This window comes from Thamnophis sirtalis, unplaced genomic scaffold (assembly GCF_051295495.1).
Source record: "Thamnophis sirtalis isolate CommonGarterSnake01/CBP01778 unplaced genomic scaffold, rThaSir2_p1.2 scaffold_3, whole genome shotgun sequence".
NCBI classification, from domain to species: domain Eukaryota; kingdom Metazoa; phylum Chordata; class Lepidosauria; order Squamata; family Natricidae; genus Thamnophis; species Thamnophis sirtalis.
This window is the reverse complement of record NW_028261383.1, coordinates 36,345,204-36,364,553: the sequence shown is the minus strand read 5'-3', so window position 1 is coordinate 36,364,553 and position 19,350 is coordinate 36,345,204. Positions and strand designations below refer to the sequence as shown.

At 45.5% G+C, this 19,350-nt stretch overlaps 1 protein-coding gene across 1 annotated transcript; it reads right to left on the bottom strand.

The window, feature by feature from the left end:
* Positions 1-556: 556 nt before the first annotated feature.
* OGG1 (8-oxoguanine DNA glycosylase) lies at positions 557-18,589 on the bottom strand. The gene is made up of 7 exons (XM_087708684.1): positions 18,433-18,589; positions 12,669-13,042; positions 11,172-11,351; positions 6,929-7,110; positions 5,076-5,223; positions 2,910-2,959; positions 557-1,361 (listed from the first exon to the last, which is right to left on the bottom strand). Exons 1-7 carry the CDS (start codon positions 18,540-18,542, stop codon positions 1,257-1,259), a joined length of 1,149 nt encoding a protein of 382 aa, XP_087564810.1. The 5' UTR covers positions 18,543-18,589; the 3' UTR covers positions 557-1,256.
* Positions 18,590-19,350: the final 761 nt, after the last annotated feature.

Below are 19,350 nucleotides of genomic sequence, written 5' to 3'. Positions count from 1 at the left end.
CAGGAGTGGGGTGGGAATGGAGATTTTGCAGTATCCTTCCCCCAGGATTGGGGAGGGAATGGAGATTTTGCAATATCCTTCTCCCAGGAGTGGGGTGGGGATGGAGATTTTGCAGTATCCTTCCCCAGGAATGGGGAGGGAATGGAGATTTTGCAATATCCTTCTCCCAGGAGTGGGGAGGGAATGGAGATTTTGCAGTATCCTTCCCCCAGGAGTGGGGAGAGAATGGGGATTTTGCACTAACCTTCCCCTGCTATTCCCACCGGTTCCACCACAAAACCGCGGTAGACAAAAGCGCGCTCGACGAAAGCGCGTACGTGACATCATCATAGCACGACGAAAACATCGCGCTGTGATCGATAAATGTAAAAATAAAGCGAAAACCTTACCCTAACCCCCCCAAACCTAACCCTAAACCTAACCCTTCACCTAACCCTAAATCTAACCCTAAACCTAACCCTTAACCTAACGCTAACCCTTAACCTAACGCTAAACGTAACTCTAACGTTCTAAACCTAACCCTAACCCTTAACCTAACCCTAACCCTAACCCTAACCCTTACCTTTATGTGAATCGGCTTGCTTTAATTTTATTTTTATTTCAATTTTTAATTTTTTTCGTCGCACTGTGATGACATCAAATGCGCGCTTTCGTCGAGCGCGCTTTTGTGGACCGCGGTTTTGACGGGTCACGATTCCCACCAAGCCACGTCCACAGAACTGGTAGTAATTTATTTTGAATTTCACCACTACTCACATCTATTTAATGGGAGTCCAGATTGCCGCCCTCCCGGCTGACATTTGTTACCTCTTTCCAAACAATGATGCTTTTGACATTCTAAATATTTGACATTCTAAAGCCCCAGGCAAGAGATAATGACTCTCCTATGGCCTGCTTGAAAAAATTGCCTTATGCCCAGTACCAACGCACAGCAAGCCTATCGCAATTACAAAAGTCACAAGGAAAAAGCGGGAAACGTTCTACTGTTTAAAATACATGGCAGCTCCATTAGACGCTTTGGGTACAAGCAACCTCTGGTGGGAAAAAAGACAATAAAATCTAAAAAAAAACAAAAGTTAAGAGCTGCCGACTGAGGGACCCCCGCAACAGCCTCGGTCTTCCTCAGTGGCTCACAGAACCCTTATTATTCTCAGCATGGGTGATTTCTCTCTCTGGCTCCAGCCATTAACAGGAAAGCTCTTCTTCCTCGCCTGTATATCAGTCCCATAAATAAGGTGGAGCTGCAAGAGAAGTTACTATGTCAAGGTGGAGTGGCTGCTCTGAGCCACTTTGATGCAACGGTGTTTGGCGTTCGGATCTGTGGTCTCTTGGTTTTTCCTTAGGTCGGCGCAAAACAGGACCTGGCGAGAGAGGGAAAAATCTGGATGGCACAAAGGGTTAAATATATATATTTTTTAAATGGGATATATCAGGTATGGCTGCAAACATCGAGGTCACCTGTGGGTGGCAGCCAAGAGGAGATTGTTTTTTTCCTGTCTCAGTACTTCCCTCTAGTGATTATTCAAATTTTTGCAACTCCCAAAGAGATCAAATCAGTCGATCCTAACGGAAATCAACCTTGGCTGTCCTTTGGAAGGACAGATACTGAAGCTGAAGCTCAAATACTTTGGCTATCAAATGAAAAGAGTGAACTCATTGAAAAAGACCCCGATGTTGGGAAAGACTAAAAGCAAAAGGTGAAAAAGGGGGCGGATTAGATAGTGCCATCGATGGAACGAACATGGATTTGGGCAAACTCCGGGAGACAGTGGAGGACAGAGGGGCCTGGCACGCTGAACAACGACTTATCTACTAGAAATTGTATTCCCCCCTTTTCCTGGTTCCTGTTTCTAATCCCTGAGGTAATGACTGGATCCTTGGAAGTCAAGCGATCAAACCATGATCTGCAGATCCTCTCAATTTCTTCCCAGCATCCACCTGACCTGCATGTAGCTAGAAAGAGAAAGTTGCTCCACTTCTACTTCTGATGGCCTCAATCTTCATCTGCGTCACTGCGGAAAGCTTCAGCCAAGAACCTCCATCTTGGCTGCTTCCGTCTTGGTATATAGAACAAAGTGGGTTATATGCAGGGGCGGGATTTACTTACCTTCCCTACCGGTTCGCAAATGTGAGCTACCTGTCTGCACATGCACTCAGTCTTCCGCGCATGTGCTTTGGCTAAAAAAGGGGCCTAAATAGGATGGCATAGAGCCGGGGCTGGCCCACCCGCGATTTCCACTACCGGTTTGGTCAACCTAGTCCGAACGGGCAGAATACTTCCTCTGGTTATATGAGGGGATATGTCTATAAGGAAAAGGGAAAGGAAAAAGGGAAGGAAAGGAGAAAAGGAAAGGAGAAAGAAAGGGGAAAGGGGAAAGCGAAGGCAAGCTCTACATAAGTGAACATGTGAAAGAAGAATCTATTCTGGCCCACTGTGGGTTTTTGTTTTATTAAGCCCAACTTAGCAACTACATAGAAAAATCCATACAGTTTTTAGGTAACATTTTTAGAAAGGATTGTTATTGGCTTCTTTCCAGGGTTCACAGAGAACAACGTGCTAAATCACCCAGCCGGTTTCCATGTCCATAGGAGGACTAGAATCCATGACTTAAACCATTGGACCAAACCACTATCCACTAATTCAGCTCCCCAATCACGAAGATCCCTCCCCCCACTAGACGGTGTGGGTTCCACCTCTACCTCGAGGAAGAGAGACTTCCTTTTAAAAAAATGAGAATTCAGATTCTAGTGTTGTTGAGCTAAAATGGGTCCTGCAGTTTCCTAATATAACGGAGAGAGAAAGTTTATACAGCATATATAAAGATTCTTCTAGTCTGGCATCTTACCTCCTCTGGCAACCATGGGCACCGAGCAGTAATGGGAGAAGAGGAAAACGATTTCATACTTACCGCTTGCGCCCATCCAGAATATGGTCCCCAAAGGCTGCGGAAGAAATTTCCTGAAGGCGAAACAAACTTAAATTAGAATGTGGTAAAGAGCAAAGTCCACAGAGCTGAAACAATGGAATAAGGGCTGATTTCCAAAATTAGTTCACATCCCTTCCCATATTACTGTATTTCAGTTCTAGGGGGCTGCTGGAAAAGAAATTAAAAATTTAACAGGACTTGTAACTTAAAGTTAAAGGTTACCCTCGCACATATGTGCTAGTTATTCCAAACTCTAGGGGGCGGTGCTCATCTCTGTTTCAAAGCCGAAGAGCCAGTGCTGTCTGAAGATGTCTCTGTGGTCATGTGGCCGGCATGACTAAACACCAAAGGTGCATGGAACGCTGTTACCTTCCCACCAAAGGTGGTTCCTATTTTTCTACTTGCATTTTTACGTGCTTTCGAACTGCTAGGTTGGCAGAAGCTGGGACAAGTAACGGGAGCTCACTCCGTTATGCAGCACTAGGGATTTGAACCGCTGACCTTTGTGATCAATAAGCTCAGCATCTTAACCACTGAGCCACCGTGTCCGAACTTGTATCAAGCTTTAAATATCTATTGATGGTTCTGCATGTATCTAGATAACCAACAGAGGTTTCCTGTCCCAGAATATCCAGAAAACAATCACTGCTATTTTAAGGGGTTTTTTTTCCAAACTAAAAGAGGCTTTTACAGAGTTTATTTTTACCATTTTATTTGTATTGCCATAAATTTCATATTGTTTCATTGCAGTCATGGTTTTATATAATATGATGAGGGTTTATTATCATTCTATGATTTAAGATGCTTAAAAATAGAGAAAGAAAAATAAACATTCTATCAGTTAATTACAATTTAGAATGGCAACATTCCAAGGATAAAAATATTTGGCTTTTCATCCGAGAGGCTTCTACATACTTAAAACCCTTCATATGTTGAAAAATACATTTTATTTATGGAACTCAACTTTGTTTAACTCCTCCGAAATTCATTCAGTCTATGCTTTTAGGAAGTGTTTACCAGTGTCCCAATGTTGGACTAAAACTAGAGGCAATGCAAGGGAAGACCAGGTAAGCTGATATACCTCGTTTCCCCGAAAATAAGACCTCCCTGGATAATAAGCCCAATCAGGCTTTTGAGCGCATGTACTAAAATAAACCCTCCCCTGAAAATAAGCCCTCCCCCAAAATATTGCAATGTAGTAGCAGCCATGAGGTGACCACGCTCGTTTCCTCCTGCACCTTAAAAATAATAAGAGCTCCCCGTAAATAAGGCCAAGTGCTTATTTCGGGGGTCAAAAGAAAATAAGACCATGTCTTATTATGGGGGAAACACGATATCTAGCTTAGCTGCTGACCAGCTATCCTTCCTTCCACCGAAACTATCCTTTGTAACACTATCTGATGGATAGGAAAATTCATGGAAATAAACTTTGCTTGAGGAACTGCTATTTATAATTCCTCTCTGCTTCCTGTAAGGCTAATGCCCTCCAGTTTTATCAGAGTTTATCAGTAGCTACTACAGGAAATAAGATGTGATTGATATCGGTCTGATCCCTCACAACTGTCACCTCCTGTTTGGACTACTGCACACGCTTCATATGGGGATGTCCTTGAAGACATTTGGAAACTGGACCGGACCAGAATGCAGTGGCACACAGAGAGCTTTGGGTGTCCTATGGTTCACCCAAGTAATACCACTGCTGTGTACCAGCTTCCAGTTGCTTTTCAGCTGCAATTCAAGGTGCTGATTATTACCTTTAAAGTCCTACATCGTACAGGGATAGGTGACCTATGGGACTGCCTCTCCCTGAGCGTATCTCCTACCCCTACTACGTTAGATAGGCTGGGTGCGCTCCAGTTCCCTCTCCTACAAGAGTCTTGGGGGCAGAGTGGTCAGCATGTAGTATTGCAGGGAAACTCTGCCGGCAGTTGGAAGTTCAAATCTCCCCAGGCTGACTCAGCCTTCCGTCCTTCCGAGGTCGGTAAAAGGAGGACCCAGATTGTTGAGGGCAATGTGCTGATTCTGCAAACTGGCCAGAGAGGGCTGTAAAGCACTAGGGGGCAGTATATAAGTGCTCCGTTGCTGTCGCTCAGTGTTGCTATTGAATATGGTTACCAGCAAGCAGGACCTGTTCCAAAGCGCCCTCACCAATCTCTCGATGAACACGCTCCGTCACACTGCGGGCCCCCATCCCCAACTCTTGGCCATAGTAACGTTTGGCAACCTGCCATATGTGGGTGTCCACTGGTACCGCTTCAGTCTTGTCCAGGGCCATGAGACACACACAGTCAGCCACCTGCGAGGGAAAAGAAACGGCCGCAACATATCAAATTTACGTGACACCCTGTTCTCTATATCAAGGGTCCCCTTTGGGACCAGGCTGCGGAAGTGGTTGGTGAGAGTGCACAGGAGTGTGTGCATCCCCACTTGTGCAAGCAGTGGGCAGGCATGGGTGCACACTCTCCATTTGCACAAACAGCAGGCGTGCGTACACGTCACTCGTTTGGAGCCCTCCCCCTCCCTCCTCCTGGCCCAAGCTGCAAAGCCAGAAAGGTTGGGGAACTCTACTTTATAAGTAAGAATTCCAATAACATAAAAAGGTAAAAGTAAAGGTTCCCCTCGCATGTATGTGCTAGTCGTTCCTGACTCTAGGGGGCGGTGCTCATCTCTGTTTCAAAACCGAAGAGCCAGCGCTGTCTGAAGACGTCTCTGTGGTCATGTGGCCGGCATGAGTAAACACCGAAGGCGCACGGAACGCTGTTACCTTCCCACCAAAGGTGGTTCCTATTTTTCTACTTGCATTTTTACATGCTCTCGAACTGCTAGATTGGCAGAAGCTGGGACAACTAATGGAAGCTCACTCCGTTATGCAGCACTAGGGATTCGAACCGCCGACCTTTCTGATCGATAAGCTCAGCATCTTAGCCACTGAGCCACCGCGTGCCACTCCAATCCTGTATTACATATTAAAGCAAGTCCCCCTAATCACAGCAACAAACAATAAACTTTGCAAATAAATGCAGACAGCATTCCAACATAACCCCAAACCCTCTTCAGATGGGGAAGCCAATCTAGCTTCTAGAGCAGGGGTCTTTTAAGACTTGTGGGCTTCAATTCCCGGAATTCTGGGAGCAAAAAGCCCACAAACCTTAATGTTGCTAAGTTTGGGAGACCCGCTGCTCTAGTGGGAGGGTGGCTGATCCCCAGAATCGGGGTCATTATAATGATTGCACGCTTCTTCAGTTTCCCTGGTCTCCATGAAATGTTTTCCTCAGGCTGAACAAACTAATAGGCTTATTCTAGTTGGAAAATACCACTGCTATTGTTTGACTATCAGAGATAATCAGAAGTAGGGCCAAGGAATAGGGTGTATTTGGCTTTTGCCTTAAGCCAACTGGGGCCTCAAATATGGGCCACAGCTAAGTTTTTACTCAAAATAACAGTCCGTTGTTTACTTGGGGCCTCAAACTCAAGACTTTGCTGTGTTTTTCCAGTTATAACCCACTGTTTTGTGGCATAAATGGTCGTTTTTCGTTCTGTTATATCTGAAGCCTCAAAAGTTGGAATTGGCCTAGGGCAGGGGTCGGCAACCTTAAAAACTCAAGAGCCACAAGGGTCCTAACCGGAAGCCCTCCTGTTCAATTCTGGAGCACGACCGGAAGTCCGGTTCCCCCACCATAGAGTCTCCTCCTAGCACAGCATCCTTTTTCCTCTATCTGTCCTAACCGAAAGTCCTATCAATTGTGGAGCTGCAGCAGACGGATGAAAGACCCACATGCAGCTCCAGAGCCGCAGGTTGCTGACCCCTGGCCTAGGTGTTTCTGGATCTCAGGGTGGGGAGAGAGGGGGGCCTTGATCACCTCCCACAGCAACAACAAACCTACCTCAAACCCTTTTTCACAAGCAGTTCCTACATTTCCCTCCACAAATAAGTACAACCGAACCCACACGCTTTGGCTAAACAGCAAAACAGGGGTGGAGGGAGCCAGGTTTATGCTCACCTTGACTCCCACTCCTGGAAGGGTGCACAAGGCATGGCGGGCCTGCTCATAAGGGACAGTGCGCAACTGCTGAAGGCCAGCGGCCCCACCCAGAGTCTTCATGACAGCTCGGGCGCTCTCGCTAATAAACCGCGCCCGATAACCGAATCCCAGGTCCCTCAGCCGAGCCTCTGTATCTGCTCCTGCAAGAAGTGGAGACATGAAGCCAAATCCAGAAATAATTCTATTTTCAAGAAGAAATAGAGCTGCCCCTCGAAGGGGTGGGCGGCATATAAATGTAATAAATAAACAGGCAGTGCAACATCAATCAACTGCCTAACAATGAGAAACCGACAGCTTGCAGCCAGCTACTAAAGGAACAATCGAGCGACACCATCATTTTAACGGAGTTACCCTACTCCAAATTAAGATTTCAATCAGGGAAGGATTAGTTTTGTTCACTTTAGTCCTAACCGTAGATCTGCTACTCTTCTCGCCAAATCTTTCAAGAAACTGTTAAAGACCTCTTCGTTAAAGTAGGAAAAAAATAATCAGAATTTTCCTTTGGTAAAACAAATAGAATTTCTGCTGCAGGATGGATCTTGGTAGCTCATCTCTGGGATGTATTTTATTTTCTTATAACTTGTTTCAGTTACCTAAGCCACCAGTTTACCTGGTTCATATTCTAGCAATGAGCAATAACTATTAAGCAAAGGTGTGAATGCGGAGGGCATCAAGTCACTCTTCATTGGCACGTTTTTATACATGAAACAAATCTTTGCCCAAGCAACAATTCAAAGTATCTTTCAAGGAATATTTGTTGTTGTTGTTAGTTGCGAAGTCGTGTCCGACCGATCGCAACCCCATGGACAATGTTCCTCCAGGCCTTCCTGTCCTCTACCATCCTCTGGAGACCATTTGAGCTCACGCCTTTTCCTTCGGTGACTCCAGCCAGCCACCTCATTCTCTGATGTCCCCTTCTTCTTTTGTCCTCAGTTTTTCCCAGCATTAGGCTCTTCTCCAGTGAGTCCTTCCCTCTCATTAGGTGGCCAAAGTATTTGAGTTTCATCTTCAGGATCTGGCCTTCTAAAGAGCAGTCAGGGTTGACCTCCTCTAGGATTGACCGCTTTGATCGCCTTGCAGTCCAAGGGACTCACAGGAGCAAGGTTTAGTTTATGAGACTAGGTATCTTCTCCCACTTCCATTCATTCTTTCTGTATGATGGTAAGAAGACTAGACAGGCTCAAAACTGACTGTGGATGTCTACATTCCCAACAATTGTCAATTCCCTTTTAACATTAAACTTCCAGCACTTCCATGTGCAATCTTACATTGACTTTCCCTTCGGATCATTGTCCACTTGGCTGTATTCCTCTTTTACAAGCCTGAATTGACAGTGGATCCCTTATCCTTGCTGAGTCCTGTTCCCAAGCTCTTAAAAACATTTCTTCAATTATATGACCTACAATAAATTAAGAGGTCTTAAATAACTGCTGAATTGGTCTTCAGAGAGTCATACTGGGAGAGAGTACAAAATACATGGCTCTCGAGAGTTTTCCTAGCTGCAGATTGCTGAGAGATTTTGGTACTGGTGGTATACAAAGTGGAAAGTCCTGTTGTGGTAGGAATTATGACTACAACCAGGGGTGGGATTCTACCAGTTTGGACCAGTTCGGGCGAATCAGTAGCTCCGACTATCAGCTGGGAGCGAACCGGTTCACTCCGACTTTGAAGTGGGCCCCTGTGCTATATTCAACTATATTTCGTTTTCCGAAGCCCAGCTGATCAGTGTGGCAGAGTGGATTGCTGTGCCTCAGCTGTTTTTCTCGCCAGCAGTAATGCTGAAGGTAAGTTTTTGCTCAAGTGTGCATTCGCGCATAGCACACGTCAGGCGTGTGTGTGCGCGCGCGAAGTACGCGCTCAGACAACCGGTTGTTAAACCGGTAGGATCCCACCCCTGACTACAACTAAGATATGTGGAGGTTTAATTTATTTACTGTATTTTTGGAGTATAAGACGCACTGGAGTATAAGACGCACCAAGATTTTGAAGAGGTAAATTAAAAAGAAAAGTTTTTGCCCTCTGCAGACCTCCCAAACCCTCTGCACGCCTCATTTTTTGTGAAAAACGGGGCATGCAAAGAGTTTGAGAGGCCTGCAAAATGCTCCTGGGAGCTGGGGGGAGGAGCAAAAAATGGCCCATTTTTTGCCCAAAAAAGGCCATGCATGGTGTTTAGAAGGCTTGTAGAGTGCTCCTGGGGGGGGGGGGGGGAACGATTGAAAAATGGTCCGTTTTTGCTTGTTTTTGTCCCCCCACCCAGCCCCCAGGAGCACTTTAAGATAGTTCTTAAAATACATTTACTGCCTGCGGCTTTTGAAAGGAGCGTTTTTTTTTAAAAAATGCTTCCCCTCAAATTGTTGTGGCGATCCGACGGGAATAATCAGGGATGAATCAACCATTCTCTTTACATCCTTTCTAAAAAGTTTTTTTAAAACTGATTTAGGGGATTTAATTTTTTTTTTTTTAAAGGACACCGGCTTTTCATTTCAGTAACATCGTCATCTTTGAAATTGCTGTATATATATTTGTACTTGTGTACAGGGCTTTAATAAAAAGATTTTTAAAAAGCCCTCTGCACGGCCATTTCTGCAAAGGGGGTGGGGTTTCGGGAGGCCAAAAACACTGTATTTAATGTATAAGCCGCACCCAGATTTTCACTCTCTTTTTTGGGGGGGGGGAGGTACGTCTTATACTCAGAAAAATACGGTACCTATCTCTTTATGATTTCAGAAATAGCTCCTTTGTGATTTAGAGCAGAAGTGTAGGAAAGTTGCACATTGAGTCAGCCAGCACTGTGACTCTTAAAGTAGAAACAGATATCAGAAATCAGACCAAGGGTCCTTCCTTAGAGTAAAAACAGAAGAGTGGGAAAAGAGGAAATTGCAACCAGGGCCATCTGAAACAGGAAGGTTAAAAGGAGAGTTCCCACACTCTCCCCTCTGGCATTCTGCAAACACTCCAAAAGATGTTTGACATCCACTAAGAACTTCCCTATATTTGGTGAAGGGAAAGGATCGATCTCTGTGTGAGGAAAGTGCCAGTTTTTGCAGGCCCAGTGCTTGTTAAGCATAAAGGTTGCTTGGAGGAAAGAAAGAGGTGTAGGGTTGAGGAGAAGGATGAGGGAGAGGGCAGATGCTTCAGATAAAGTGTCTGCTGCCAGAGTGTCCAACCTTGGCAGGTTTTAAGACTTGTGAACTTCAACTCCCAGAATTCCCCAGCCAGCATGAGGAATTCTGGGAGTTGAAGTCCACAAGCCTTAAAGTTGCCAAGGTCAGACACCCCTGGTCTACTGGATTACCTGATCAGGCCTGCCTCAGTAAACTCCTCCTCTGGTGCCTGGTTGAGACTCAACTCCTTGCCTGTGCTGCTACAGGCAAGCCAGCACCCATAATAGTATGTGGGAATGATTTTTGAAGATGAGGAGGAGGAGGAGGAGGAGGAGGAGAAGGGGGCGGGGAATACACACAACCAGGGGAATGGTTGGATAAAAGGCAGATTTCCTTGAAGCAGGAATGTGAATGTAGCACAAAGGTCTTTTGATATGGGGGAAGAAGAAGAGCACTTCTTTTGATGTAGTCTGGAGGCGTTTAAGAAGAGATGGGCAGCCATTTATCAAATACTAGCCGGTAACCTGGCGTTGCCCAGGTATTTATTTATAGGGGGGAAATATCCGGACCAAACATAATTTCTGATGTTGAATTTTCCCCTTTACCAGAGGGAGCCCCCTTGTGGAGTACTGGGAAGCCATTATCATGGCAACTCCACTGCACTGTACAGTAGGAATCCATTTTACGGCAGTACAGTAGAAGCCATTTTTAAGGCACAACAGGCTGTATCTTAACAGAACACAACACACACACCGAGGGGTGTTGGGGGTATCTCACCCCCACAGTATTTGTTTCCAGAAAGTAAGTCTTCTGTGTACCAAGTTTGGTTGAAATTGCTCGAGGCGTTCCAGAGTTATGCTGGAACATACAGACACACACACACAGCCATTTTTGAATATATAGAAGAGAAGGAGATTGTATAGGTCTCCTGCGAGAGTAGGGGGATGGACTAGATGACCTGCAAGGTCCCTTCCAACACTGTCATTGGTGTATCCTTTTGGGGATAGAACAGAAAGCGGAGAAGCAGTCAGAAGACGTAGGTGGGATGGTTTGTGGAGGGAAAGGCCGCAAAGCAACTATGAGGCCTAAGGTTTTACCTGCCATTGCTTGCAGTGTGGGGAAGGCATGATAGGTCTTGGTATCCAGCTGGCAGAGGCGGCGCCCAAAGGCCTGGCACAGGTGTTGAATCATGTTGGTGATGCGGGACAGGTGGTTGTTGGAGGTGCAGATGAAGGAGAAGAGGCACTCCACTGGGTCCTGCCGCAGCACCCGGACACCTGGAGAAAGAAAGAGCCACTAGGTCTTTTTCTGCCATCCATTTTGTATGTTTCTATGTTTCCTATCTCTAGTCACATGCTTTATGTTTAAGCTAAGAAATTCAGTTTTCCTTGCCGCTGAATTATACGGTGGTTTCCGATTTCTGGATTTTCATGGTACTAGCAGTAAGCTGAGAGAGAACCCTGAGCAAGAAAGCCTCACCAATAAAGGAGAATATTTGTAGCTCAGGGTTAAAATGAGGGGTCCTTGGTGCTCGCTCTTTAAGCGTGGTTGTATTTCTTGCAGACATTTCATTATCCAACTAGGTAACATCATCAGGGCTGCATTTTTTTATCTGCAGTGCAGGTAATAAAATGTTTGCAAGAAAACAACTAAGTTCAAGGAAGCCTCACTTTTGGATCACCTGCCTGCCCATTTTCAAATCTCCCCCTGCCAGACAAGGACAATGTTTGTTCCCTAAAATGCATAAAAATAAAGACATTTAAGAATTCAAATTCTGCGCTCTCGATATAAGACACAGCTTTGCTGCTGGTCAGTTAAAAAAGATAAAAGTAAAGTTTCCCTTCGCACATATGTGCTACTCATTCCTGACTCTAGGGGGTGGTGCTCATCTCTGTTTCTAAGCCTAAGAGCCAGCGCTGTCCGAAGACGTCTCCGTGGTCATGTGGCCGGCATGACTAAATGCCGAAGGTGCACAGAACACTGTTACCTTCCCACCAAAGATGGTCCCTATTTTTCTACTTGCATTTTAAACATGCTTTCAGACTGCTAGGCTGGCAGAAGCTGGGACAAGTAACAGGAGCTCACTCCATTAGGCGGTGATAGGGATTCGAACCGCTGAACTGCCAACCTTTTTGACCGACAAACTCAGCGTCTTAACCACTGAACCACCTCGTCCCTTACATGGGTCAGTTACTGATTATTGCTGGTCAATTACTCTCCACTAAATAAAACATCACTTAGTTCTAATTCCTGAAAACAAGAGCTCACATACAAATTAGGATATTGTTACTATTTTTTCATCATGTAAACCAGTGGTAGTCAACCTGGTCCCTACCGCCCACTAGTGGGCGTTCCAGCTTTCATGATGGGCGGTAGGGGTTTGCTGCAGCTCTGCTTTATAAATTTTATAAAGTTACTTCCCTACTTTATAAATCACCATTACTGTGGAACCGGTGGGCGGTTAGAAAATTTTACCACTAACAGAGATACAAAAGTGGGCGGTAGGTATAGAAAGGTTGACTACCCCTGATGTAAACCAAACTCATATATTTTTATTGTAGCAGTGCATTATTCTCCAGTGCTAGTTTGCCTACCTGGGAATTTAACACCTATTTCCCGGAAATGCGAGTCAACATAAGACCAACCCTGGTATAACCCAGATACATTTACATGTAGCTGGAAATAGTCCTGGAGGATCTGAGAAGGAGTCATCCCATCTGTTCCCCGGGCCAACTCTCCAGGCAAATGGCTGCCCGGACGTTCGCTTGTCCCAGGACGATTCGGTTCTGGCTGTGTTTGCTTCCTGCTCTTCTTCAGGGGAGGTTCGGAGAGGCCTTCTTCTTCTCTGCCACCGTCCTCCTTTTCCTCTTCATGCAAGGTGTACCAGAGATGTTCCTCAGACTGCGTGAGAGTCCAGACTCGTCCGGCCAGCACGCCAGTCCAGTAGCCGGGGCTGGTTTCAGACCACCTGAGAAAATCACAGGCTTGGTTAGCAGCAGAAACAGCCAAGACGTTCTGATCTAGGCTTCATGAGAAAGTATAAATCATACTTTTAGTCCCCAAAACCCTCTTTTATTTAAACGGCTGTGAATTATGGTCATTCACAGCCCGTAAGGATTCACAAACAGTCTGTGAAGAGTCCGACAGATGTCTGCTCGAGTTGCCAAAGTCTTTCAGGGGAATGTTAATAAGCACCCACCTTTAACTCCCTTGAAACGCTGCCAGAGACCTTTTGCAAGGCCAAACGTAGCACAGAGTCAAACGGAGCTTCTCAGAGTTTGAACCAACCAGAATGAACTCATTGCTTCCTGCAAAGGCTCACATCCGTTTACTCCTCTTTTATGACTTACGGAAGGGGCCAATCATCTCCAAGCCTTACTCTCAAGTCGCCCCCCTTTTTTTCTCGTGACCCGTCAAATGAGCGATTGTCAAATCTGCGCCGACAAAACCGTGCCCGCAATCAACAAACAACATAATGGGACACGAAAACAATGTTATAAAGGGTTAGGGTTACAACGTTGTTTTCGCATCCCATTATGTTGTTTGTTGATGGCGGGCGCGGTTTCGTCGGCACGGTTTTGTCGGCACGGATTTGACGATGGCGCATTTGACGGTGAACCCTTTTTCTTAATTGTTCTTGCCTTCTGGCAGCTCTGTGCATGCGCACACTGGGAACAGGCTCCCCCTGTTCTTCTTGTCTCGCTGATGTCAGCACATAACTCCCAGATGGCCCTGGTCCCTTCTCTGCCTCTGACACAGAGCCCTCGTCAGAGCCTTCCCCAGACTCCAGGACTGGCCCATGTTCCTCCCCAACCTCCTCACTGTCTGAATCTGCGGCCAGCTCTGCTGGCCACCGGCGGACTACAACACAAAGCTCATCTAAAAAGAAAAGGATACCCAGATCCTTCAGTCAATTTAGGTAATCCCCCACGTGCAACCGCATGAAAAAGTGAATTATGGCCACTTTCACACATGGCCATTGTAGCATCCCCCGTGATCACGCAATCAAAATTCGGATGCTTGGCAACTGACTCATATTTATGACGGTTGCCGTGTCCTAGCGTCATGGGATCCCCCTTTTGCGATCTTCTGACAAGCAAAGTCCACGGGGAAGCCAGATTCACTTAAAAACCATGCGACTAACTGAACAATTACAGAGATTCACTTAGCAACTGTGGCAGGAAAGGTCGTACAATGGGGCAAAATTCACTTAACAACTGTCTCACTTAGCGACAGAAATGTTGGTCTCAATTGTGTTTGCAAGTCAAGGACTGCCTGTATGTTGATATTGTTTATGTCTATTGAGGCCTGATTTGTCAGGGTGCCAGGCTTCCAGGTATTTTCCAGTGTTCTTGGACTTTTTCCAGGAGGGTCAGAGTTTCCCAGTTGAAACTATGATCAAATCTGTCCATGTGTTGTAAGATTCAGGAGTGTTCCTCGTGTTGTGGGAAGTTATCACCCACCCCTCTCCCAGAGAAATGAAATATCCTAGGAAATATGGAAAAGGCAGAATATTATATTTCCCTGGATGTGAAAAGGAAGAAACATGTTTTATAAAGAGAAAATAGCTCCCTGAGCTTCCTGCCCCCACATGCTTTGTCAATGGGCCATTAAGAAGGCCAAGCCAGTCCCTTTACATAATAAAGAGTTCTCCCCTTCAGCTCCAGGGGGATGGGATTAAGGCATGATAATATTGGCACTTTACCCAACTCCCCACATGGCATCTGAGAACTCAACCAAACCTGGATTCAAAACACAGCCTAGAGCGTTGCCCCTGCATGGCTCCATGGGAGTCCGACAACCAATCAGAATACAAGCTCAAGATCAAAGGCCAGAGAGGGCATAAAACCAGGGACTCAGCATCTCAGCCTCCCTTCCTCTTCTTCTCCACCAACATTGAAGCATGTGATCACCTTTTCTGTTCAGGACTCAAGCCATGTGGTCCTGTCCACCATTAAAACCATCTTTCCAAGTAGCCTCCATGTCTCCAGTGTCTTTTTCCCCACTTGGAGCCGAACCCAGAAAGATATTTCTTTCAACAATATATTCTGGCTGCTAGTTGGTGTCCATGGAGACTGGGTGTGCTAAAACACTATGTATAGATTTGGTACGGTGTGGTATGTCCAGTTCTTGGAAAGCATCTTCACTTTAAGTATTAATAATTATATTAGATTGCATGATGGTACTACTAACATTTTGCTAGCATGCAAAATGAGAAAAGAAAAAAAATGGAAGCTTCTTATATCTACAGTAGTGAGTTTGTTTTCCAACTAACTTGATAGCTTCTGTGACAGCTGCTCTCCAATCAACTCTGATTAACTCTCTAAACTGTTTGAGCAAATAACCAGTGATAGCAGCCGGCTTCTACCGTTAAGCTATTCACGTCCCCAAAGTTATAAAAGTTATTATTATTTCCTGCCTTTTATCTATGGAGCACTCAAAGGTAAACAAGCTAAGTTATTATCGGCTTAACATGCAATTACCTTTATTAGTGGTGCAATTCAAAAATGCATGGTTACAAGGTACAGGATTAATTCCCTTATTGAAAACAGAAGGAGAAATACATTTATTTCTGGAAGAAAGGCACTCCGTTGCTCACAACTGAGCAAGGAGAAGCTTCTTCCTCATATATCCTACAACTGGGGCTCTGAGGGTCCAGGCAATTTTAATGTTATTTATTTCTTTAAAGCCTTAGGTATGGCCACACCTGGAATACTGCATCTAGATTTGGTCACCACCACATTACAAAAAAGATGTTAAGACTTTGGAAAAAGTGCAAAGAAGAGCAATTAAGATGATTAAAGGCATGGAGACAAAAACATGAAGGACGGTTGCAGGAATTGGGTATGGCCAGTCTAGAGAAAAGAAGAATTAGGGGTGACATGATAGCAGTATTCCAGTATTTGAGAGGTTGCCATAAAGAAGAGGAGGGGGGTCAACTTATTTTTCTGAGCACCAGAAGTCAAGAAACAATGGATGGAAACTAATCTAGGAGAGAAGCAACCTGGAATTAAGGAGAAACTTCCTAACAGTGAGGACAATTAACCGGTGGAACAGCTTGCCTTCAGAAGTTATAGGGGCTTCATCACTGGAGATTTTTAAGAAAAGACTGCACAGTCACCTATCTGAAATGATATAGTCCAGGGTCTCCTGCTTGAACAGGGGGCAGGACTAGAAGACTTCCAAGATCCCATCCAGTTCTATTCTGATTATAACCACAAAATATACAAATAAAATAAAACTGATGCGCAGACTAAATTTTGTTACAGCCCTTAAAGAACTTCAGATTGGGGATGAAAAGTCAATGTAACGCAATTTGTCATTTAGAGAAACAGTCTCAAAGGTGTTTTTTTTTTTCAAAGGCAACTGGACTTTGTTTTTTCCTGAAGATGTTTTGCTTCTCCTCTAAGAAGCTTCTTCAATTCTGACTGAATGGTGGAGGATGGAAGGATTTAAATCGTTCGGTCAGAACTGAAGAAGTTTCTTGGATGAGAAGTGAAACATCTTTAAGGAAAAACAAAGTCCAGTTGTCTTTTAAGAAGGCGAGAAGGATAATAGTAATACAGCCCTATTCCATTGGTAATACCTTTAGGCGTAAGACAGTGCTGGGGGAGGTAGGTGTTTTATTGCAGGCTACTTCAGCTGACTGCTAGCTGCAGTTTGGCAGTTTGAATCCCACCAGGCTCAAGGTTGACTCAGCCTTCCATCCTTTCGAGGTGGGTAAAATGAGGACCCAGATTGTTGGGGGCCATAGGCTGACTCTGTAAACTGCTTAGAGCCAAGGTGGCGCAGTGGTTAAATGCAGCACTGCAGGCTGACTGCTAGATCAGCAGTTCAGCGGTTCAAATCTCACCGGCTCAGGGTTGACTCAGCCTTCCATCCTTCCGAGGTGGGTAAAATGAGGACCCGGATTGTTGTTGGGGGCAATATGCTGACTCTGTAAACCGCTTAGAGAGGGCTGAAAGCCCTATGAAGCGGTATATAAGTCTACTGTTATTATTATTATTGCTTAGAGAGGGCTGTAAAGCACTATGAAGCGGTATACAAGTCTAAGTGCTATTGCTACAGCTATTAACAGAGTGATGGCATGGGGGGAAAACTATTTTTGTGCCTAATTGTTTTGGTATGCCATGCCTTATAGCAGCATCTGAGGGGAGAAATTGAAATGGTTTATGTCCAGGATGTGAAACGTCTGTAGACAGTGTCTCTTTCTGGCTCGTGCAGTACACAGGTCCTCAATGGAAGGCAGGCTGGTTAGAATTGTTTTGTTCTGTAGTCCTAACTATTGGACTGCGTTGAAGTCTGTACCTGTCCTGTTTGGTTGCAGATTTCCCCTGATGCAGATTTTTCATAGGTGTATAAAGTGATCTATGAAGTCCTTGGGGCTAATTGGAGAATGAAGCATCTGCAAGTGAGCAACCAAGCTGTGAGAGTGACAAGAACTCCCCAGTTCAACCCTGAGCTACATATCTTGTCTTCTATTTCAGTGTTCGCTCAGGTTCTCTGACAATACGATAGCAGCATGAAGAGAATCCAGGGAGCCAATGGCTGTGCCCAGAGCGACGGATTTGTAGCTCAAGGCTTCAGCTCCATGAAGCCAAGATTACACGCATAAAACAAAAGAGCTCAAAAAGACAGTAGATTCTACCGATGCTTCAAAGAATTAGAAGGGCTTTTTATTATTTAATGATATTGTGGCTTTGGGAGGGGAGGGAGAAAAGGGGCAGCACCGTTTGCAAAATGCAAGGGGTAGCCGCCCCTTCTTCCCCCCTCCCCAAAAAACCCCAAGGAGTGCCACCCCCTTCTTTGCAAAAAGATGGGTTTTCATCCTTCCTACAAGTGGTAAAGCAAAAGGAATCCCTGCGGATTTTACTTCGCCAGCCCTTGCCAACTATAGGGGGCGGTGCTCATCTTCCTTTCTTTTACAAATGGAGGATAAACCATAATAATAATAATGATGATGATGATGATGATTGGAGGTTGTGGATGATGGGAAAAGGCCGCAGGAGCATTGCTTGCACAAGGCAGAATATATACCAAGAGAGCCTGGTATATCTCGCTCTTCTCCCCCTCCGCGAGCCTGTCGGGGCTTTTATGCATGCATTCAAAGCGCTTGCTTCCTTCATCACCAGGGCTCCGTGCATCCCCAAAGCTGCACAACCCTGGGGCGTAGCCAAGGGGGAAGCAAGGCAGCAAACCCAGAGAGGGGCAAGTTAAAAAATGACTGCGGAGGAGAAGCCAACCAAGGGCGAACGGCGATGCAAAGAAAGAAAGAAAAGGGCCGAGGGGAAAATTTAAGGAGATGCTTTCGAAAAAGGTTGCAATTCCTGGCTGGGAGCCGCCAGGGGGCGCACTAACCGGAAGGTCTGCCCGCCACAGAGTACCAGGTCAAGGCGGAGTTCGGTGCGCGGGCAAGGCAGGGAGCGCCAGGGAGTCGCTCGAGGCAGCTGGGTCGGCCGGGGGTTCATGTTGTGCCTTCTGCTGTCCGCTGTCCTTAGGGATGAGCGCGCTCCGGCCGCAGCTCTGGCTGCACCAGTTTGGCGCAAAACCCGTACCTCCGAGTCCGTAAAATCACCATAGAGAGCGGCCCCTGGATTTAGAGGAGGGGCCGCGCAGGGGTAGAGCGGGGCAACCGCTTTCCGCTCTAGGGCTGCGAGGGGAGGTCTTTATGGTCTGTTTGGGCGGAAGCCCGGGTCTTTGGGCACAGAAAGGATTCTTCCTGTCCGCTGGTTAAGGCTGGATAAGGCATGAAAAGGGTTTTGTATGGATGTTGCAAGGCGGATGGGAAAGGAAGCGGCCCTTTTAGCCGAGGACGGAAATGGAGCTATCGTTAACTGGGCAGTAGATGGTAGCACAATTTTCCTTGAACTGGATACTCTTTGCTATAATCATAGTTTAAATATCTAGCAAGAGTTTCAGGCAGAAAACTATTACTATTATTACTATCATCACCATCATTATATACTTTATTCATTAAACATGAGACTCAGCCAACTGAACATTCAAAAATGCATCACAAATACTAATTGTTGTTGCTGTTTTTGGCATAATGCAAGCATCCTTTCAATTATCCTTTCTTTTCTTGTCAAGCATGGGGGTTAGAAAGTTAGTCAGGCCCCGATTAGGGGCATTGTTGTTGTTCTGAGGTTTTTTAAATTCTTGGCAGCCTTTTTTGTTGTTTATTTTGGTTTATAATTATTTATATTGTTTTAAACTCTTCACCCACCCAGATTCACCTTGACAAGCCATATACATTAACATGATATTTAAGCTATT